This window comes from Aedes albopictus, chromosome 1, assembly GCF_035046485.1.
Source record: "Aedes albopictus strain Foshan chromosome 1, AalbF5, whole genome shotgun sequence".
NCBI lineage: Eukaryota > Metazoa > Arthropoda > Insecta > Diptera > Culicidae > Aedes > Aedes albopictus.
Genome location: NC_085136.1, coordinates 258,932,502 through 258,955,998, shown reverse-complemented (window position 1 = coordinate 258,955,998; position 23,497 = coordinate 258,932,502). Strand labels below are relative to the sequence as shown.

General features: G+C 41.0%; 2 protein-coding genes across 2 annotated transcripts in view; one reads left to right on the top strand and one right to left on the bottom strand.

The window, feature by feature from the left end:
* The window catches only part of LOC109425509 (organic cation transporter protein), a 75,092-nt gene that overhangs the window by 26,707 nt on the left and 24,888 nt on the right, over positions 1–23,497 (bottom strand). The window lies entirely within an intron of this gene.
* On the top strand, positions 7,728–22,868 carry LOC109425510 (serine protease grass-like). Its single transcript, XM_062849045.1, has 3 exons — positions 7,728–9,300; positions 22,100–22,284; positions 22,348–22,868. Exons 1-3 carry the CDS (start codon positions 8,171–8,173, stop codon positions 22,764–22,766), a joined length of 1,734 nt encoding a protein of 577 aa, XP_062705029.1. The 5' UTR covers positions 7,728–8,170; the 3' UTR covers positions 22,767–22,868.

The window sequence follows — 23,497 nt, the reverse complement described above, 5'->3', positions numbered from 1 at the left end:
TTCATAATACTTCCCTTTGGACATAGCGTGTATCACTAAAAGAACTCCTGAAGAAACTCGTGAAGGAAACTCTTAAGGAATTCTTGAAGAAATTACTGCACCTGGAAGTATTACTGAAGGAACTCTTTTAGTAATCTCTGAGAGAACACCTTAAACAATTTCTTGAGAAACTCTGGAGGAAAGACTGAAGTAACTCCTGGAAGAATTCCTGAAGGAATTCTTGGATAAATCCTTGAAGGAACTCATGAAAATATTCTTGACAGAAATTCAGTAGGTATCCCTGAAAGAAATCCAGAAGGCGGTTCCCTAAGGAAACTCCTGGAGAATACTTGAAAGAACTCTTAAACGTATGCTTGGAAGAAATCCTGGTGATATTCCTGAATAAGCTCCTAAAGGAATCTCTGAAAGGAAGGAATGCTATGAAGGAATCTCTGAAGAAACTTTTGAAAGTATCCCCAAAGGAATTCTAGAAGATATTCCTGAAAGAACTCTTGAAGAAACTTCTGAAGGAGTATGTGAAGGAACTCCTGGAGAAATCCCTTGTGGGAACTTCAGGAAGAATACTTGAAAGAACTCGTGAACGAATTCTTGAACGAACTGCTGAAGGAGTTCCTGAATGAAATCTTTGAGAAATCCCTGAAGGCAGAGGTGGCATGCTCCTCAGTGTGAGTTCAAGTGTGCGCGGTTTTAATATAAAAATGTACACAGTGCAGACATTTTCAGTGCGAAATGTCATCCCTGCCTGAAAGAAATCCTTGGATTATTTCCTGGATGAATACCTCAAAGAACATCTTGGAAAATCTTCGAAGGAACTCTGGAGGAATCCCTCAAAAACTCATGGAGGAATTCCTGGAAGAACAGTTGGAGAATACCTTGAAAGGACTCCTAAAGGTATCGTTGAAGTAAGTCCTGCAGGTTAGTTAGTTAGTTTTTATTTTTAACCAAAATTTAAAAAGAGGGAAAAGCCCTCTCTCTCTCTTCTTGGCGTAACGTCCTCACTGGGACAAAGCCTGCTTCTCAGCTTAGTGTTCTATGAGCACTTCCACAGTTATTAACTGAGAGCTTCCTCTGCCAATGACCATTTTGCATGTGTATATCGTGTGGCAGGCACGAAGATACTCTATGCCCAAGGAAGTCAAGGAAATTTCCTTTGCGAAAAGATCCTGGACCGACCGGGAATCGAACCCGTCACCCTCAGCATGGTCATGCTGAATACCCGTGCGTTTACCGCCTCGGCTATAAGCCCCTTTGAGTGATTTCAAAAGTCCTGCATGTATTCCTGGAACAACTCATGAGAAAATTCCTGGAGAACTACTTTAGAAGTTTCTGAAGGAACTCCTCGAGAAAATCCGTTTTGGTACTTTAGGAGTAATTCCTAGAGAAACCCCTAAAAGACCTCCTTCAAGAATCTCTTAACCCTTTATAAGGCAGTGGCAACTATATTGCCACCTACTGTTTGTATTTTTTTCTGTTTTTTAACAATTTATTTCGAACTTTTTTTTTTGTTTACGCGAAATTGGGACTACTAACAACGTCTGGTATTTTTTTGATACTAAACAAAGCTTTAACAACAATGTAGGAGCCATTTGTAGTCTCAAAAATGGCTAATTTTGACCGCGTGAAGAAAATTAGCTCAAATTTATTGTAAAATTATAGATTTGGTAAATATTTTAAGAAATAATCATATTCTGGGTTAACATGAGCTGAACTACACAGCTTATATTATGGGTTAAGCCCCAATCCACTCTAAAATCTCTTTTCCGGCTTTTTGTCGAAGTCAAAAGAAGAAAAGTACCCTAAACGGGCAGTGGCAAGAATATTGCCACCAGCGCTGGTGGCCCAAACGGGCAGTGGCAACTATATTGCCACCAGCGTTTTTGGCCTAAACGGGCAGTGGCAACTATATTGCCACCTAGATTTTTGAGAGTTTCTTTCTTACAAAAATTGTTTTGTACATGTAATCATGTATTTAATCATTTCCATAATAGTATGCGTTGACAACTCTTCTAGTTTTCTCGGCCTTATAAAGGGTTAAGGAACTGTTGGAAGAACATTCGAAGGAGCTCTGAAGAATTCCTGAAAGATCAGACTTGAAAAAATCTATGATGGAACTCTGGGGGAATCCCTGAAGGAACTTTTTTAGGAATCACTGAAAGAACTCCTGGAGGAATAATAAATTATTCCAGTGAAATACGCATTTGAAAACCCGACGTTGCCTCTGGTGTCCATTATAGGACTGTTAACAAATTTCTTGGACCGTAGGTAGGGTCTTATACCATTTGGGCAGGTGTACCTATTTTGGGCACTTGCCGCTATAACTAAGTCAATTTCAAACCGATTGATTTGAATTTTTGTATAGTTAGATACTGCACGTGCCTAGCTCTATACAAAAAACCAAATCAATCGGTTTGAAACTGGCTTAGTTATAGCGGCAAGTGCCCAAAATAGGCACACCTGCCCAAATGGTACAAGACCCTATATTGGATTTGATTTAAATGTTATCTACCTTGCTGCCGATGTTGCGTCGGACGCTCCTGAATGTTCCTATAGTAGATCCTTTTGAACGTTTACATTTATAAAATAGTAAAAAAAACAACCGATGTTTCCTGCAATCAGTTGATTTAGGCATTCACATTATGGTTATCCATTAGGAGGTCCACTAGGCAAAGGTCCATTACTAGCACTAAAACCCATCATAGCTGATTAGTGTACTTTTGCACTCATTCGCGTAGCCGGGCTCCAATGTTCCAATGTCGTGCGCGCCTGCCATGCACTACGCCAACGCGCACGACTATAGAGAGGGAAGGTGCCCTGATCCAAAATCGTGCATTCTGGCGCAATGTATGGTCGTCGCGGTTCCTCACACACGACAATCAACATTTTCCAAATCAATTCGTGAAACCTAACATCGGACGTAGTGCGCTGGGCAGCAGATCTGGCCCTCTATCCAACGCACTTTACCCGACGTTCGTCCGACGCACGGTTTGGGAGAAAAATCGATTTTCGCGTCTCAAAAAATCCGATTTTTAACTGCACGAATAATACAGCAAGCGCGCCAGACTTGAAGCTGGAGTCTCAGCTATACGCATGCTAGTACCCGCCCTCCTTCCCGACCACACTGTTACCTTATTGCTGTTGTTGGATTCTTCCGTTCTGATCCGGCTCCTTGGAATCCAACCCTCGCACAATCCTATCGACGCTGATGTAGAATGATTTCTCGCCCGTCCTCTCGATCGGCTCACGGGAATCGCATCCATCGTCAGGGGTGTACTGACTGTAGATCGAATGGGTTGTGCAGATCTTGGACACCGGACGGGTGGATTCTATAAACGGAACACTCCCGACTCGACCAGACGTAAACATTAAAAAACTTCTGCCACCTGTAGGAAGCTCCCTAGAGAACGCCCTTCTCGTTTTCCTACAAAAAAAAATCAAGTGTATACTTGTTTAACAGCATCCAAAAGTTGTCTTAGTGGAATCCCATCGATGGAAATCCAAATCTCTGGATTTACCAAGAATCCACCCAAACTAAGCCATTGCGAATACAAACCTGAGATTGCGGCTCCAGCGAGAACCACGTCGGGTGAACATTTTCTCTCAGTCGACGATTATGTTGCCTGGTGGAAATGTGGTGTTCCGGAATGCGGCTTTTAACATTTCTTGCACACTTTTTTTTCCCTGAAATGAAGATAATTACATTAATTTGTGCTGATTATTGCTTCAAATCAAACTTTTACCTTTTTGTTTGCTGCCGATGTTTGCTTTGGGAGAAACTACTTGTTTTGTTTTCATTTGACAGATCGAAAAACATGAATCCATGTATATTCATGATGCCCATGTATAGGCAAACGAGGATCTATCAGAATCAAGGCAGAAGTTTCCAATCGAAAAAATGTATGGAGATTTCGACATTTTATCAATTATTTCAAATATAGCGAAATTTTGGCAAAAAATATTTGGTAACGCAGATAACTATCATTATTACCTAAAACCTGTACCAAATATTTTTTCAGATAAAACGTTTATTAAGTCAAAAATCCAATTTTTGTAACTTTCCCCATATATTTAAAAAGTGAAAAACTCCTGCTCACTAGCGCCATCTGTTGCAATTTCCACCAAGGATGGTAATCCATTGAAAGAGTATTCTAAACTCAACAAAAACTTTTCCAAGACGATTCTCAAAATGGCGGCGTCATTCGTCATAGTTATCCATGTGTATTATTTTTCTGCTGAGTAGCGATGTGCTGAGGCAGATGTCCGGTCGGGAGTTGACCGCAACGTAGAGCAAACTACCCACCAAGCTGCGGTACGATTCGTTGGTAGGCAGCTCTTCCTACTCATTTTGCTTTACGTAAGCAAGGTCGAGTGGAATTTTGGACGGTTTTGCGTTTTCGTTCCCGAACCGCTCCACGATCCTGTCGATGTACCCGGCTTGATTGAGGGTGTAGTGTCCGTCTTGCTTGTCGATGCGGATTCCAAGAAACAGCCGTAGTTCTCCCAGACTCGAAAACTTGAACTGCTTCGCCGCTGCCTTGGTAATCGCTTCAAATTCACGCCTCGAATGGCAACATACCAACATGTCGCCCACGTATACTAGTATGTAGCTTCGCTTGCCGTTGTTTTCCATCGCGTACAGGCAGGGGTCGGACGACGAAGGATGGAACCCCATTCTCTTGAACGTGTCGTCTATTTTCCGGTTCCATACACGAGCCGACTGCTTCAGCCCGTAGATGCTGCGTTTCAACCGACATACCTTCTCGCCCGTTTTGAGTCCTGGTGGTGGTCGCATGTACGCTTCTTCCTTCAGATCGGCATATAAATAGGCGGTCTTGATGTCCAACCTGGCCTTGTATCGCATCGTGTTTCCACTTTCGTCCTGCTTCTTTTTGAACGTCCAACGGTCTTCCTTCCGGGTGGCAGTGGAACCAGCTCCCACGTTTGGTGCTCCTCCAACGATTGGATTTCTTCCTTCATCGCTTCCTGCCATGCTTACTTCTCGGGACATTGGATCGCTTTGGTGTAGCTTCGGCGTTCAGCTACGGAATTACTCGTCACGCTGGTGACTTCTCGGTAACGCTCCGGCAGGATTCCCTTCGTGGTTCTAGTGGATCTTCGCGGTTCAATCGGTATTTCGATGTTCCCAGTCGCTTCGTCGTCGCTGTCAGTGAACTCTTCATCTGTACCGCCAACAACAGTATCGTAGCCGTCGCCGTCGTCGTCTTCACTTTGATCGAGACCAGTGACCTCCTTCGCTGGTGTATTCACTACGTTGGGTTTCAGTGTCGATTGGAACTCGACCGTATTCTCCTCCTGGACGTTTTCGGCGCACTCTTCTTGTTCGCCCCCGACAAACCTTGCATGTACACCATCCGCGTCGTCTTTTCCAGGAACCGGTAGGCCTTGTGCTCTTGGGAATATCCGACGAATATTAGCTTCTGAGCCGTCGGGTGGAACTTTTTCCTCTTCTGCTTCGGAATGTGCAACCATGCACGGAATCCGAACACTTGGAGATGGCTTACGTCCGGCTTCCGGTTGTACCACAACTCATACGGCGTGACAGTAACGGATCGTGATAGGGGAATATTCTGCAGGTATACTGCAGTGCTTTCGTGCCCACTTTCACCACTTTCGGTTCACGACCAAATTGGGTTTTGGCCGCCTCCACGAACTCGATGATCTTGTCCGGTACTTCCGACTTCTACTTCAGCAGGTACAGCACGCAGAACCTCGAAAAATCTTCTGATAATGGTTAGAAAATATCGTTTTCCACTAACGACGGGACTTCCACCGAACCGCACACGTCCGTGTGCACGAGATCCAGGGGCGCCTTCGAACGAGATTTCGATTCCTTCGGGAAAGGCGTGCGCGTGCTTTTCGCCTTGCAGCAGCATTCACACGGCTCGTTCACACCGCATTGGCAGATCTGCAATCCGTCGACCAGCACCAGGTTCCGTTTCTCCATTTGGTCGATGGCGTGGGGATCACGGTGCCCAAGCTTCTGATGCTACTCATGCTTGCAGTCCTTCGGATGCTTTCCGTAGGCCAGGAGGATGACTTCACTTGGTTGCTTGAGGTAGTACAGACCTTATTTGAGCGTTGCCATGGCAGCGGTTTGGTTGCGATGCACCGCCCGGCAACCGTTGATGTCGAAAATAACAGTTGCATTTTTCTGCGCCAGCGACGGAACAGACAAAAGGTTCATCACCAACGTGGGTGTGTACAACGCTTTGGACAGCCTCATCTCGGTTTGCTTACCCGTGTCATCGTAGCACTGGATCACACCGGGACCTTCTCCTTCCACGCTCGCTTTCTTCCCGTCGCTCCCGCGTCGGCCAACGTCACGTGCTTGAATTCGCTCTCGTGCAATTCCAGGAAGAAATCTCGGCTCGCGACGGTGTGGCTTGTCGCGCCCGAGCCCACGATCCAAGACTTGGTTCCGTCTTCAGTTTTGCTTCCGCAGGCCAGAAACGCAAACGACACATATTGCTGTCCTGTCTCGGTGTAGGCTTCCCCGGTTTACCTAACTTCGCTTCCTTCTCGTTGTCCCGTTGGTATTGGCGGCATTCCTTCTGAATGTGGCCCACCTTCTTGCAGTAGTGGCAAGCCAGTGGCTTCTTCTTCTTCCCTGGTCCAACTTTCATCGCGGAATCCAAACCGCAACCTTGCTTCTTCGCTGCTTCGTCCAGAATTTTCCACTTGACAAGCTCCAGGGTTAGTTCGTCGTCCGAACGGCTTTCGAGGGCGGTAGTCAGCGTGTCGTACGAGCTTGGCAGGCTTCTCAGGATCATCGCGGCCATGAGAATTTCCTCCAGCTGCTGTCCGGCATTCGCCAGGCTACTGAACAGCTCCTCCATGCCGAAGATGTGCTCCGCCATATCCTCGCCTTCCGAAAAACTTTTGTCGCAGAGTCTGGAGGGCCGTCCATGCTTCCTTTGCGGTTGTCGATGACCGGATCAACGGGTGTTGATTGTCCTCGATCAGTAAACCGATGGTTGCCCTGGCCTTGGCGTCTCCAGCGCACCAAGCTGCATCGGATTCCGTTGCTGGTGTCTCACCTGGTGTCACGTAACGCCACAGCTCCTCCCGTACCAGCAAAAGTTCCACCTTGAAGCGCCAGCTGGAATGAATTGGCGTTGTTCAGCTAACCGCAGGCCCATAACCTGTTGTAGGTTGCAGTGGGAATAAAAACCGTCTGGTTTGGTTAGCAAATGAACAAAGACTGAAGAAAATTTGTCTTTAACTAAGATTACATGATTGCTTTGATTAATTTCAAATTATTGGTAGGTTGCTTCGTTGCACGTGATTCGAATCGCCGCACAACACTATCGAAAATTCGTTTTTTGAGTGAACATATAGCCTTTCAGTACATTTTGGTGTACGAGAAAGGCAAAAAAGCTGAAAAAAACGATAAAACCGGTAAAACCCGCAAAAGCTTTGCCAACTTTTCGTGGGATACCCCAACATTTTTGGGTTGTGAAAACTTGTGTCTGTCGTACCCCAAGCCATTTCGGGTTAGAGCATTAAATTCTCATGCTTAGTATCATACGGGCGTAACTGCATTGATCGTTTTTATCGGTTTTCTCTTTCGTTAATTAATTTGGCTGATCGTATATCTTCAGGACTTCAATCCGAAGAGAAACTCGATGAAAAGATATCGATCATTGTAAATACGCTCGTATGATACAGAACGCGGGAATAATCTTTTCAAAGGTGAAGCGCCTTTGCTTCGGTTTCGCAGAAAGAAAACGGGTTTCTACCGCTTTGTCCGATAAAAATTATGTATACTTCCTTTGAGTAGCTTCGTCCTGATGCTGTCGCCGATGATGGGGGTACTGGAATGATCATTATAGCTGTTGTTCTCGTTTTCAACAGCTGTTCTCGTGATACTGGTTCTCGTTCGTTGAACAAAGCAAACCCACTTGACGGTAACTCCATTCAAAGATCGCCGTATTCTGAAAAGTATTTGTGGCCTGATGGCGGTGAAGAAACTTTTATTCTAGAGGCAACCTTGCAAGTGACATCATCGTTTGGATGAGCCGATTCCATTTTGAAAAAGTATTAATCGAATGTCAGTTCACGTTAACGGTATTGTTTCTTATCGCGTTCACAGTTTCCGCTTCTCAAGTGAAATTGGTAGTGCTTAGTTTGATGCTGCGGGTGAATATTGAAAATGAAGTCGATTTTTTTGGACTTTGTCCTAGTGTCAATCAGTACAGTAGTGTTAGTAGGATTGAATGTTGAGGGAAACGAGCTGAATTGTGGTATGCGACAACAAATATCCAAGCCAGAGACAAATCCAACGATCATCGGTGGAACGGAAACAAAACCAGGCAAATGGCCCTGGCACGTTGCCATATATCACTCGTTCCAGTATGTCTGCGGTGGAACCATTATATCCAAAACTTACGTTCTCACTGCAGCACATTGTACCATAAACCAAAGGACCAAATATCAACAGAATGTAAAAAATCTTTTCGTCGATGCCGGTACACATGATCTATTCACATTGAACGATAGACAGCGACATTCCGTTAAATCCGTTTCCAGTTTTAACAATTATACGTGGCAAAGTCATCAATACGATATCGCTATTCTGGAGCTCGATTCGGAAATAAAGTTCAACCAATATGTCCAACCAGCGTGTGTGTTCCTTGAGCAAAAGCTTAATGATAAGGTTGGAACGGTTGTTGGATGGGGACTAACAGAGTTCAATGCAGCATCGAGTATTTTGAGAGAAGCACAATTGCCAGTGGTAGATACCATTACCTGTCTGAATAGTGACCCCGCGGCTTTCGGACCAACTTTGAAGAAAGAAATGTTCTGCGCTGGCTACACAAATGGCACTGGCGTATGCAATGGAGACAGCGGTGGAGGGCTATTCTTTGAAATCAACGGAGTGTGGTACTTAGGAGGAATCACATCGTTTACAAGGGCACGAGATGAAGACAGCACCATGTGCCAAACGAAAGGCTATGCTGTTTTTACGAAGATCCATGACTACCTCTCGTGGATAAGAGAAACATCCAATCTGAAGCATCTCATCGGTGAAGGAGAGGCCACCAACTCAAAGGTCTGCGTTGCCAACAACGTAAGTGCAACGAATACCGACTGGAGTAAGCTTCCAAGAAATTGTGGAGTCTACTATCCGAATCGGGTGTATTTGGGCCAACGCACAAGAGTTTTCGAGTTCCCATGGATGGCGTTGTTGATTCATGCCAGTGGATTTTGGCAAAGGGTTGGAAGCCTAATCAGCCATCGATATATTCTAACTGGAGCGTTACCTTTTTTACCGAAAAACGTGTAAGTAGTTGACATTAAATAGAGTATACAATTGTTAGTGTGGACATCGAAAGTACTGTGGAAAACAATGTGCCGTCTATCTACCACCAATTTGGTATGAACGACACCTCATGCAAACCAACCAACGAGGTTCATTCACAGGGTAAACATTGAAAAGTGTTCAGATCAGAAGCGGTCAAATAAACGACGGTACGCCAGAAAACTATCATGTGGAATCATCTAGGATTGCGCATTGCGTTCACTACCTAGTACACTGGGCTTCATAGAGGCGAAAAAGCAAATTCCTAGTTGCGGTTTTAGATTCTTTTTATTCTTCTTGGCGTGTTTCGAATAAGACAAAGCTTGCTTCTCAGCTTAGAGTACTATGAAAACTTCCATAGTTATTTACTCAGAATTCAGGGAAATTTCCATTACGAAAAGTTTCTTGACTGACCGAGAATCGAACCCGTTACCGTCAACATACTTATTACCGTACCGGTCAGACTACCCGAATAAAAAATACAGTAGAAAAACCGAACGTTGTATTGTAATAGTACTATTTAGTACTATCCCAAGTAACAATTTCTATGCTTTCTACTCTTAGACATTATTTATGGAGGTTTTGTCATTGATTCGCAATACCCTTTTAGCACAGACAAACAGACGTAACACTCTGATAATTCCCATCGTTCACCGATTTAACGATCTTCTTCAAAATTTGATAGTTGGCCAACTGCTCAACCGTGGCGCTCGCATAGTTTTTGTTCGAGTTTGACGTTTGCTCACTACCGCCACCTAGTTGGTGGTCGGCCAAACACAGTCCTTTTAGCATTGGGAGAATATGTTTCCGTGACTAAGATTTGAATCGAAAAATGTTCGAAATGTTACGTCTGTTTGTCTGTGCTTTTAGGTTTAGTGAAGCATTTTATATTGTAAAGCAGTTTTAATAACACTTGCAACTTTCAAACGCTTTGTAGACACATACAAGTCTATTCAATAAAACTAGTTTGCTTGGCCTTTTGCCGAACAAAACTTTTATTCTAAACGGGCTATTAAGGTGAAACTGGAAGCATTTTCTCATTTTTTTTGGTTTTTGATTTTTTATTAAATATCGAAGCAATATTTTCAAATTCGGTTTTCGTATACATGTCGAGCATGGATCAAGGTATCTTCTGATTTTTTTTGTGGTGGAAAAAGTTCTCCATTTTTGCGGAAACCATTTTTTTGTGAAATTATATTTAAAAATGGTTTCTGCAAAAACGAAAAACATTTTCCACCACGAAAAAAATCAGGAGATACCTAGATTCATACTCTACATGTGCACGAAAACCGATTTTGAAAATATTGCTTCGTTATTTAATAAAAAATCAAAAACCAAAAAGTGAGGAAATGCTTCCAGTTTCGCCTTAAGAGCATATTAAGACTTAACCCTGAAACTTGTTTTAAAACCGCTTGCATGGTGTATCGCTTCGGCCTTAAAACGTAATAGACTGCATAAAGTAATAATAAAGCAATCTTAAACCTTGTAGGAATTTCTAGTGTAAGCATTAAAACAGTCTCAGGAATGAAGCTGCTGTGCGATCTTCCCTAACGAAAAAGATTTAAGACGAACGACGAACGAAAACGTATGATTTCTCTCTTCACTATTTGAACTGAACCCCTTGTTTTTCTTTATTGCGCTTTCTCACACTATATACCTACCTACTACTCGAGCAGATAAAACAGCAGCCTAAAAAAAGCACAAAACACCTCAGAGAAACTTGGAAAAAAACTATTTGTTTGTTTACATTATTGATGGCTATCGGCCAGCCGGAGAGTTCTTAAGAACAATCAGTCTGCAGACGGCTTCCTTAGAACCAAATAGTGTTTAGGAAGCGCAAATAATATGTGCTAAGTAGAAGAGGACGTATGCTGGGCTTTGCTTCGTATTCCTCAAGAACAGCAGCTCTAGAATATGTTGCTTATGCACAAACTGATCTTAAACAATCTCAATCAAAACCAAGAGGGTTTAACTTGACGGCATCCATATTTTTCGTCATGATGTTCTATTCCTGCTTGCAAATTGTATACTCCATGGTGATATTTGCATGTATAATGTTGTGGGCGGGATTTAAATTGTTATATTTGATATAACAAAAACCGCAAACTGATGAGGCGTCAAATTAATTTGCAATTTATTTCAACCCATTTGATTATTCAAGTTTCGGATTCATTTTTAGGTTATAATCGTTCATTCAAGATGGTTTACCAACTTTGATACGGCTTGTTGCTCTTTTTGCTGCCTACATAACAGATCTTATCTATGCTGTATAGTAAACTGCAGGAATATGTCATAAAGCCAAGTAGCATGTAAAACATTTTAAGGAATGGTTTTAACAACCTCCTGTAGGGAGGGACCTTTCGAGCTTTATAGGGTTTTATCATGGTTTTATCAGAGCTGTTGGGATTACTAAGCTTTACAATGAGTTTTATTGTTTTGAATTTAACAACAGCTTGTAGGCAATAAAAAAACTATAAATGTTACTTCGGATATTTTTAAAATAGACACCACTGTAAAAATAAAAATACTAAAACAATAAGATGTAATGTAGACACCATACCGTGAATTGTAAATAAGATTTTTACAATATATTATACAGGTTGTTAAGTATCGTAACAATATAAAAAATATACTTCTCCATATATATAGATATACATTTTCGCAAAACCATAAATTTTATTGTTAATGAATTGTTCTAAATACTGATACGTGGGTACCGTACATTGCATGGTACATGAATGGTTTCACACAATAAAATGTACCGTAAATAAATTGTTTTTAATTGTAATTTCACTACTGGTTAGACATTTAATCAAATGGTTTTGGAATGGTTCTCTTTTGTTATGTTGTATTGGTTTACATTACAAAAACTATATAATGTTATATTATCTAGTCATTTTCCTCCTGTTAATGGCATTTTAGGCTTACTAGATTTATTAGAATGCGTTTTGGGAATTCTCCTGAGCGTTTTGGATAACCCTTCATATATAGGATCGCCGGCTTTAGGACATTTCGTCGAGTGACATTTGGTCGAATGACGTTTGGTCGAATGACATTTGGTCGAAAGTACAATTGGTCGAACGGACATTTGGTCGAATGGACATTTGGTCGAAACCCATTTTTTTGAAGAAGAAGCATATGACATTTAGTCGAATGGACAATTCGTCGAATGGACATTTGGTCGAAACTAACTGATGAAGAGTTTTGAATGGAAAACAATTTCATAGATTTCGGTATCATAATTTATATGTTACTGAACTTATTTGGTTGAAAGTACGTTTGGTCGAATGGACGTTAAGTCGTATAGCAATTTAATCGTGTTTAATTATATCAAACATAAAAAAGCAAACATTGTAGTGCAGTGTAGGTTTCGGCTCTTCTTTCCAGTTTCACCATTTCATTGCGTTTTTGTGTATAACATACTGGCTTTTCCATCAAATATTTTTCCTTCTTTTCAACTTTCAAGTGTATTATTTGTACTGAGAGTTAAGAGTGGACATCATGGTTGTGATTTTTTCATCTATGATTTTTCCTTCTTTTGATCATAGGCTATTCTTTCAAAATTTGTATTTGTACTATGTTTGAATGTTATGGCTGCTGTCTTTTTATCATGAATTTTTCCTTCTTTGAAACATAGGCTATTCTTTCACGTTTATTTATTTCATTGCGTTTTCCTGTACCAACTACTGAATGTTTCAGAAGAAATTTCTCCTTTTGAATACAAGCTGTTCTCCGTTTGATATTCGGATGTTATTGCTGCAGACTTTTTCATCGGATATTTTTCCTTCTTTTAAGGACAGAGGTTAGGATCCCAAAATGGCCGCCACAATTACCGACTTTGGCACTTACTCGCGACTTCGAGCGTACAAATCTCTTCGTAAACAAAACCAGCGCACCTGATCTTCTTGTTTCAAGCTTATTATAAGTGAGCAAAAACAGCATTTTATAGCACTGTTGTTTGAAGCTTGCTTCTTCAGAATTGTGCGTCTGAAGTTCTGATGCACTGTTGAAGTGGGATTTCTAGACGTTTGTCCTTAAACATGACGCAGTGTTGCATATGAACTGAACGCGAGCCAAAATGGTTATTTATGCAACAAGTTGCAAAATGATGATTTTTTCCAGCACGAGTCGTACATTTATTCCACGAGGCTTGCTTGTTCAATAACATATAAATAACGATGATACCGAAATCTATAATATTATTTTCCACTCACATCTCTTCATCAGTTAGTGCCTTTCGACTAGATGTCTATTCGACGAATTGTCCATTCGACTAAATGTCATATGCTTCTTTTTCCAAAAAATGGCTTTCGACCAAATGTCCATTCGACCAAATGTCCGTTCGACCAAATGTACTTTCGACTAAATGTCATTCGACCAAACGTCATTCGATTAAATGTATTTCGACCAAATGTCATAGATCCAGGATCGCCCACGTCTAAGTCTGAGTAGTCTCTGATTGCACTAACAGTTGAAGCTTAGGCTCCCATGCCCCACCAGCCAGATAACCGGGTTTTGCAAACTAAGCATTATTTGTGGCAACACTTTAAGCGGCATGAGGGAACTATGCGGAGCGCGCTAGGTGTTATTAGATCACTAATGTAGTTGCATGATGTGGGTGACGAGGTACATAAGTATCATTACAGCATGCTTAACCGTTTTTGCAATATTGAGGCTCTAGTTTGACTAAAGTTTGAAATACATAACAATTCATGAGAAAACTGTCAAGTTCGATTCAAATATAAGTTAGGTTAAAAAGCGAACTCCCCCAAATGCAAATACAGATAGAATAGTGTTGAACTCATCCACTGATTTACGGTAATCTCACCTGCGTCTTTCCGGGTTGACCTACATTCGTATTTCTCTCATCGTACTCTACATACCTAGCCTGCCATATCTCTTGGATCTGCAGTACTTAGGGCATCTGGTTTAACACTGATTTAAACATTTTATTGACTTTAAATTGATGTTTCAACTTATTCATTTTTTTTCTCTTTCCTTTCCTTTGCATCAAAAAAGTCACAAACATCAACAAAACAAAGCACGGAAAAAATAAAAAATTGAATAAATCTCGGAAAAATAATTAAAAATGCACGGAAAAATAATGTTTCAAAAAAGTGAATGGTTCAAACGTAAGAAAAACAGTACAATATATTGTTACATAAAAATCGAATGTAAATGTATAGTAGCTACAATGTGCAAAATTTTTCAGCGAACTATTTCATTACAATACACTTTATTGTAGCTGGTACACTGTATGGTGCAGGAGTGGTTTTCACCAAACACCCTATGGTTAGTTTTTATCCGGGCCCCTTGACCACAATATTGTTCTCGTGTTTGTCTCGTGTTCAAAGTTCATCCATTTTCAATTTGGGGTGGAAATTTGAATGTTTTGTCGTCGCAAAATTAACTGCAATGCAGTCATAACATTTTTTAGAATTTTACTCGTTTTCCTCTTGACCCAGTGCACTATGAATGTCTTGTTTAAATTGTTCTGAAAAAATCTTGTTGCAATTTTTTTTCTGTTAAGTGGAATCGCTTAAAAACAGTAGCTGTTAGAGCTGTGACAGTTCGACGGAGATATTTTGACAGCGGTGCATGGAGATATCTTGACAACCATTTTGATTCTATTCGCAGCCCCCAGCTACTAACAGGTGGCAGCAGGCTTGTCCGCACTGAGCGCATGAAAATTCTGCTCTTTTGATTTACACCACCAAAACCATCGTATTTATGCAAACTTGCTATCTTACCTGATAGAAGGATGTTTGAATATCCCAAATGTCATTTTGAACTGTCAAAAAATCGCACCGCAGCGCCGCACTGAGCGTGCAAAGAGAAATTCACTGGGGTGAATTCACCCGGGTGAAATTCTCTTTGCGCGCACAGTGTGGCACTGCGGTGCGATTTTTTGACAGTTCGAAATGACATTTTGGATATTTCAACATCCTTCTATCATGTAAAATAGCAAGATTGAATAAATGCGATGGTTTAGGGAATGTAAAACAAAAGAGCAGAATTTTCATGCGCTCAGTGCGGACAAGCCTGGGTGGCAGTATGCTCATGAAAAAGGCACCAGACAAAAGTTTTTGATAAACTTTCTCTAAGAGTTACGTCTGTTTGTCTGTGGATGAATGATCTCCGGTAAAGTGACTAGGAAAAGTACAGCATTTTGAACAACAACAAGGGTATTTAAACCCTGCCAAGAGTACGACTCCATCAAGGCGAAGCATAGGTATAGGTAAAGTTAAGTTTTTTCACTTTTCAACGAGTTTTGCTCCATACCCGAGCAGAGGAGAATATCAAATTCATAACAACAGAATCGCATAGCCTGTTTTTATATCATAATTTGTTATTTTTAACTTATCGAAGTATTTCTTTTTAATAACATGTTTTGTTGGGTAATCTCATTTTGTTATGATCAAGTTATTGATATTCATTCACTAAATAATATTTTAATAACATACTTTGTTGAAGACCAAGTTTTGTTATTTTTCTACTATTGAAAATGTACAAATATGTGATGAACTATAACACAACAATAACAAGTTTTGAAATTCAATGTAAGATTCATTGTTATTAAGTTGTTATTAAATCTAACAAAACATGTTATCAAATTGGTCTTCCAGGAACATTTTTTTGTTATGATTTTTGTTATTTTGCCGCTTATGACAGACAAGTTTACAACACAATAAGATATGTTAATAACATAAAAATACAGTTATACAGTTATTGGGTATTTTATTATGCTGTTGATATTTTCTTCTGCTCGGATAGAAATACAAACGAGCCATTTCTGTACAGAAAAGTAAATTCTCTTCCAGATGCGTCTATTTAGAACAAATTATACGATTAAATTGAGGAGCTTTAATCCGATGAATGTCAGCATGGGTATCAAGAATGATGGTATTAGAAGCCATTGTCAAAGGAAAATAGCATCTATCATGGCAAAATATAAGTTAATTATGAGGATGGAAAATTAAAATGTTAAACGATTTCGGTGTCGTTACAATGAGAGGGAAATCAAATTCTTCTATATTGCGAATCTTTTCTGAAATCCGCATACCGACCAACAACTCGTGCGCCGACAGCCCATGCGCCGGGTTGTGCGCCATACAAAATGTAAATAAACAAGTGTCAAAATGGTTCTCGCCAAGAGTCTATCTCTCTTAGGGCCGATTTCTTCACGTCGGCTTAACCGGTAAGCCAGGCTTACCCATATAGTTAAATCTGGTTTAACGCTTAAGCCAGGGTGAAGATATCGGCCCTTAGGGTTCGGTTCCATTTTTTGTCTAAAACATTGAATTTCCTTATGTCTGGAAATAATGTACAACAAAGATACTATTGACGGTAGCAACGCTTTTACCTCATTAAACCACTGATTAATAGTGATTTGGCTAGTGAAAAATTTGGCGCATAGGCAATCGGCGCGCAAATTGTGCGCTGGTGTGCGGATTTGAGTTAATCGTCGCAAAGTGCCCAACACACATTATACCCTGGCGTGCAACCTAGTGGTCGAAGAGAAGCTTGTCGAAATGGCAAAAATTCTCGAGAAGCTCAATAGATGTATTTCTAGATGTCATCTGATGAAATATTATTTTGTTTGCGTATATTGTGAATTGATTATTTATTAAACCACAGACAAACAGACGAAACTCTTAGAGGAAATTCATCAAAAACTTTTGCCCGATGTCATTATCATGAGCACACTGCCACCTGTTGGTAGAACCGCGCGCGACACTGCGGCCATGATGGATTTCGATTTGACGTTTGTCTAACATGCACACTACTAAATAAAGTGCCTGTAATTTTCGTTTGCATCATTCAGCAACGTGTACACTGGCAAACGTCAAAGCGATCGAACACTAGCACATCTGCTGAAAGGATCGCGCAAAACAAATGAAATTTAAATTGATCGTTAAATGCATGTGCCAAGCCGTTTTGAAGAGTGTTACGTCTGTTGGTCTGTGATTAAACGATTATTTGGGAACAAAAAAAATCGACACCCCTAACGATTTTTTTAAAGAAATTTCGCATTACACAGTAAACTAAAATTGATCAAAATACAATCATTGACTTTTTCTGAAACAGGTGGTGCTGAAATCATTCGCTAACGGTGTCTCCATGTCGTTGTATGTAAAAACGTGAAGTGACCTATATTGTTAATATAGTATATTTGCTGCCTTACTCCACACGATTAAAAACAGAGAAGACGAAAATGAGAAATCAAAACAGAACGAATGTAAACACAACACAAGCTAGTCACACGAACACACTACGAAACGAACACACAACACACGAAGAGTGAAATCGCCAACCGTGATTTAAATTGTATACAGATAGTAGCAAGAGCGGTCCGAATCTCGATAGCTAAATTTAAAATTGTGTTTTTTTCCGGATAGAAATACGGATTTCCGTAAGTAAAACATCACAACACTATTCTAGGAAACACTGACAGTTAATTATATTTGTAGACAAATATCAAATGACAGTTGAGAGATTGAAAAATCCGAATGACGAGGAAGCAATCGATAACTCGGTAATGTGTTAAATGTTTGTAAAGTGTCTTGTGAAAATTAATGTAATTTATAAAATTTTCTATAATAAATCAACAGAATCCTTGAGAATGATCCAATACGGGTCAAAACGTCGGAGTAAGAGAACATAAGGTTGTTTTTGATCTCACAATCGGACTGAAAAGTCAAAAAAATCCTAAAAATCAAATTGTATCGTTTTGCTTATCATGCATGACATTGCATGGAGTCATAGTCTATCATAGTCTTTCAAGAATTCCGCCAGAAATTTCTACATGAATTTCTCCAAGAAATAATCCAGAAATCACTCCACAAATACCTCCAGGAATTCTCCAAGAAATCCTTCACAAAGTTCTACAGAAATTTATCAAGGGTTCCTCCAGAAATTGCTTTAGGGTACTCCAGGAATTCATCTGAAAATTCCTTATGGAATTCCTTCTGGAATTACTTCAGGAATTCCTCCAGGAATTTCTCCATAAAGTCCTCAAGGAATTTCTACAGAAATTCTTCTGCAAATTCCTTAAAAAAAAATTTCTAAAGATTCCTGCAGGATCTCCTATTGGAATTGCTCCGAGAGTACCTCCAGAAATGTCTTCAGAATTTTCTCAAGAAATTTTTAAACGCAATCCTCCATAAATTACCCCAAAAATTTCTCTGGAATCTCTCCAGAAATACCTCAAAGCATTCCTCCAGATATCCCAACGAAAAAATCTGCAGGAATTTCTCAAAGACTTCTGCCAAAAAATCTTCCAAGAGTTCCTACAAGAATTCCTCCAGGAACTCCTCTCAGACTTCTGCCAAGAATTTTCTCCAAGATCCCCTCCAGGAATACCTCTAACAACTCCTCCATGTCCCACCGGGAAATCCTCCAGAAATTATTCCTTGCATTAATCCTCCGGTAATTCTTTGAAAGTTCCTCCTGCAATTCCTTTATAAATTTATCTAGGAAATCCACAAAAATTACTACAAGAATTCCTCCGGGGATTTTTTTTTCAAGAAAATTCTCCAGGAAATCCCCAAGAATATGTTTCAGAAATATTTACAGGAATCCCTCCTGGAACTCCTTCAAGAATTTCTCCAAGAATTCTGTTAAGAATTCCTCCAGGAAGACATCCGCCAAGAACCCCTCCGACAATCCCTTCCAGAATTCCCTTCCAAAAATTTCTTCAGTAATACCTCCAAGACCTCTTTCAAGAATTCTACGAAGAATCTCTGTAGGAATTTATCCAGGAATTTCTTGGACAATTCTTCTCCGAGAATTCCTACAAGAATACTTCAAGGAAATTATTCAAGAATTTCTTGAAGAAATTTCTGGAGAAAATCCTGGAGGAGTTACTGGAATACTTTCTGGAAGAATTCATGTAGGAACTTTTAAATAATTTTCCAGGAAGAATATTTGTACGAATTCCTGGAGGAATTCCTAGAGGAACTCCTCCACGAATTCTTGAAGTTTCAGAAGGAATTTCTTCCTGGAGTATTTCAAGTAAAAATTCATGAAGTAATTTCTGAAAGAATTCCTAAATTAAATACTGGAGGAATTCCTAAAATAATTCCAGGAGGTATTCCTAAAATAATTCCTGGAGGAATTCCTGTGGAAACTCCTGCTCTTATTCCTGGAGTATTTCCCGGAACAATTCCTAGAGGAAGTCCTGTAATAATTCCTGGGAGGAGTTCTGGGAGTAATTCCTTAAGGAATTCCTGAAGTATTTGGAGGAATTACTGAAGGAAGCCCTGGAAGAATTCCTGGAGGATTTCTTGAAGGAAACCCCTGGGGGAATTCCTTGAGGAATGACTAATGGAATTCCTGGAAGAATTTCTGTAAGATTTCGTGAGGGAATTCATTAAGGAGTTCTGGAGGACTCCTTGGAAGAATCTCTAGAGAATTTCTTGGAGCTGTGACGGGAAGAATAAATGGAGAAATCGTTGGGGGAAATAGTTGAGGAATTCCATGAAGAATTCCAACCGGAAGTCATCGAAGAATTCCTTGATGAATTTCTTGAGAAGTCTCTGAAGGAATTTCTGAATAAATATATGATGGAATTCCTAGAGAAATTTATGGTTGTGTCTGTTGCGGAATTCCTGGAGAAATCCCTATAGAAATTCATGGAGTAATTTTTGAGGAAATCACTGGAGCAATCCCACGAGCAATCCCTGGAGAAAACTCAGGAAGGAACTGTTGCTGGAATTCCCGGAGGAATCCCTGATGAATTCCTGAAGGAATCCCTGGGGCAATTCCCAGGGGTGGAATCCTTGTAGTACTTCCTGGCGAAATTTCAGGAAAAACCCCTGCAGGATTTCATGTTGTACTCCCTGGAAAAATTCTCTGGATGAATACTTGGTTGAATCCTGGAGGAATCTCTGGAGACATTCCTGAAAGAATTTGTGGTGGACTTCCTTGGACAATTCCTGGAGGAATTCCAAAATGATTCCCTTGAGGAATTTTAGGAAGCATTCCTGGAAGGAATTTTAGGAGGCATTACTGGAGGAATTCCGGGAAGCATTTTTGGAGGACACCGTCGAGGAATTTCTGAAGGAATCCCTTGATGGATTCCTAGATGAATTAGCAGTTATTCATGGAGAAAGTGCTGGAGGTATTCCTGGAGGAAGTTCTAAGGGAATGCTAGAGGAATCCCCGGAGAAATTTCTGGAGGAACTCTTGGGAAAATAACCTGAAGGAGTTTTCAGGGAACTCCTGGAGAAATCCCGGAGGAATTCTTGGGGAACTCCTGGTGGAATTCCCGAGGAACTACAGCCGGATGACGATACTTACCGATCAGGCTAAGGCCTGGGTGTCCTCTTCTATACATAGTAACCGTCTCCATTCTACTCGGTCCATGGCAGTTTGTCTCCAGTGCCGCACTATGCGTAGGGTCCGCAGATCGTCCTCCACTTGGTCGACCCACCTAGCTCGCTGCGCACCACGTCTTCTTGTACCGGTCGGATGACTCTCGAGAACCATTTTAGTTGGGTTGCTATCCGACATCCTGATGACGTGACCCGCCCACCGTAGCCTCCCGATTTTCGCGGTATGGACGATGGTTGGTTCTCTCAGCAGCTGATGCAGCTCGTGGTTCATTCGCCTTCTCCAAGTCCCGTCTTCCATCTGCACTCCGCCTTAGATGGTACGCAACACCTTCCGTTCGAAAACTCCAAGGGCACGTTGGTCCTCTGCACGTAGGGTCCATGTTTCGTGCCCATTGAGAACGACCGGTCTAATCTGCGTTTTGTAGATAGTTAACATCGTGTGACGGCGAACTTTGTTCGATTGTAGAGTTCTGCGGAGTCCAAAGTAAGGTCGTTTTCCTGCCACAATGCGTCTCTGAATTTCTCTGCTGGTGTCGTTGTCGGTGGTCACCAGTGAGCCCAAGTACACGAATTCTTCAACCGCCTCGATTTCATCACCGTCGACATAAATTCGGGGTGGCGGGCGCGGAGCCCTTTGCCATCATGTACTTTGTCTTCGACACATTAATGACTAATCCGATTCGCCTGGCTTCACTCTTTAGTCGGTCGTACGTTTCCGCCATCGTCTCAGATTTGCGAGCAATAATATCAATATCATCAGCGAAACCAAGCAGCTGAACGGACTTCGTGAAAATCGTCCCACTCGTGTTTATCCCCGCTCTCCTAACTACACCCTCTAAAGCAATGTTGAACAGCAAGCACGAGAGACCATCACCTTGCCGTAACCCTCTGCGAGATTCGAAGGGACTCGAGAGTGTCCCTGATACTCGAACTACGCACATCACTCGATCCATCGTCGCCTTGATCAATCGTATCAGTTTATCCGGGAATCCGTATTCGTGCATAATCTGCCATAGCTGTTCTCGATCGATTGTATCATACGCCGATTTGAAATCGATGAACAAGTGATGTGTGGGCACGTTGTATTCGCGGCATTTCTGCAACACCTGGCGGATGGCGAACATCTGGTCCGTTGTAGCACGTTCACCCATGCATTCAGGCTGATGTTTACCAGTGGAAGCATATAAGGTAGGAACTTGTCAAGACCATGTTGGACGCTCTCCTTATCGACACACACACACCGTTTCGCAGTCACCGTCAATATGGTGTTGCTGAATATCCGCATGTAAGCCGGCTGTTTGTGCGGTCGGTATACCTCCTTTTTCACAGTGCTTTCCAGGTCCGTACAGAATTTATCTTTGTCCGCACTACCCATTATGTACTCGATCTCCATGAGATGAAAGAGATATTTTCTTATTCAGCCGAATTCTTGTTTGTTTTCCAGAATCAGGGCCAGGCTGGGTGAGCACACAATGGATCAAGCAATCGACTGCAATGAAGACAGAGACTGTGCAGCTCCTGTACGCGACATTGACATCGAATGCATAATTTACCATCCACTAGCAAAACGCAAACAATACACACATGATATTGCCCTCGTCAGATTAGCTAAACATGTCTATTTTGAAGGTATTATGAGTTGGCAATGTACATGGCAACCGGTTCAAGTAACTAATAGTTTCATCGTTTCAGATCATATTCAGCCTATTTGTCTCCCAACGAAGCCTGCATTGAGGGAAATGGAACCGCCTCGATACATTCTCACCGGTTGGGGTTCTGACGGGGAGGATGTGGAATCTTCAGTTTTGCTGAAAGGAGTCATTTCAACATTTGACCTGGCGGATTGTCAAATGATTGCTAGCAATATATCGTCCGAAAAAACAGATTATGTAACTAGTAATCAGTTCTGTAGTAAAAACGATGGCGAAGTAAATGCATCATATGGTGACAACGGAGCACCCGTAGGATATCCGGTTAAACATAACGGCATACGTTTCGTTCAGTTCGGTATCGTTTCATTCAATCTTCATTATTACAATGGAAGTAGCTATCGTGTGTATACAAAGGTTGGCTCCTATATGGACTGGATTTTGGCAAATATCGTACCGTAGACAGTTCATGGATGAATTACAGTCCTGCAGATGGTTTCCATGAATCAATCGACCACAAACCATAACAAAGCAATCCATGACCAGTTGTCGCGATGGGAGTGACATTTAGGGTCTGTTCCAATTGAAGAATTAAAATTAATTTTCACTTAAACTTGACAGTTCGATAATTATTTCCTGTCAAATTTAAGTAAAAATCGATTTTAATTCGCCAATTGGAACAGACCCTTAAAAGTATAAACACAGTGTAACTACAACTCAACAAAGTTTCGTCAAGTGTCACCCTTGCTTAACAAATACCTTTGTGTTCAACTGTCATCGTCAAGTAATAAAAAATCACGTAATATGAATCAATATTGGCTTATGTTAAGTTTTCTATCTTCGGCATAGTTGGGCTTCTTTCACAATTGTTGGGTCTATTGGAGGATTCTGCAAAGAGGTCCCAAGAAACCGCGCTGCTCAAGCCATAATGGCATGCATAAATAATTTGTATGAAATGCAAAAATTACTATGTATGTACCTGCAATTAACCCATATCCGCCCAGCGTCCTATAAATAAGACAGTCCCTTTGACGTAAATATCTCCAGAATAAGGCAAAATTTTAGAATACTTTCTTCAGAGAAGATTTTCTCCACATTCATACTTTGTTCATAGTGGATAATATGACTGGTTCGGTAGGTGGCGTAAACGTTGCAGCAAAGATTACATATTGTCGCGACCTTCACGATGAGTT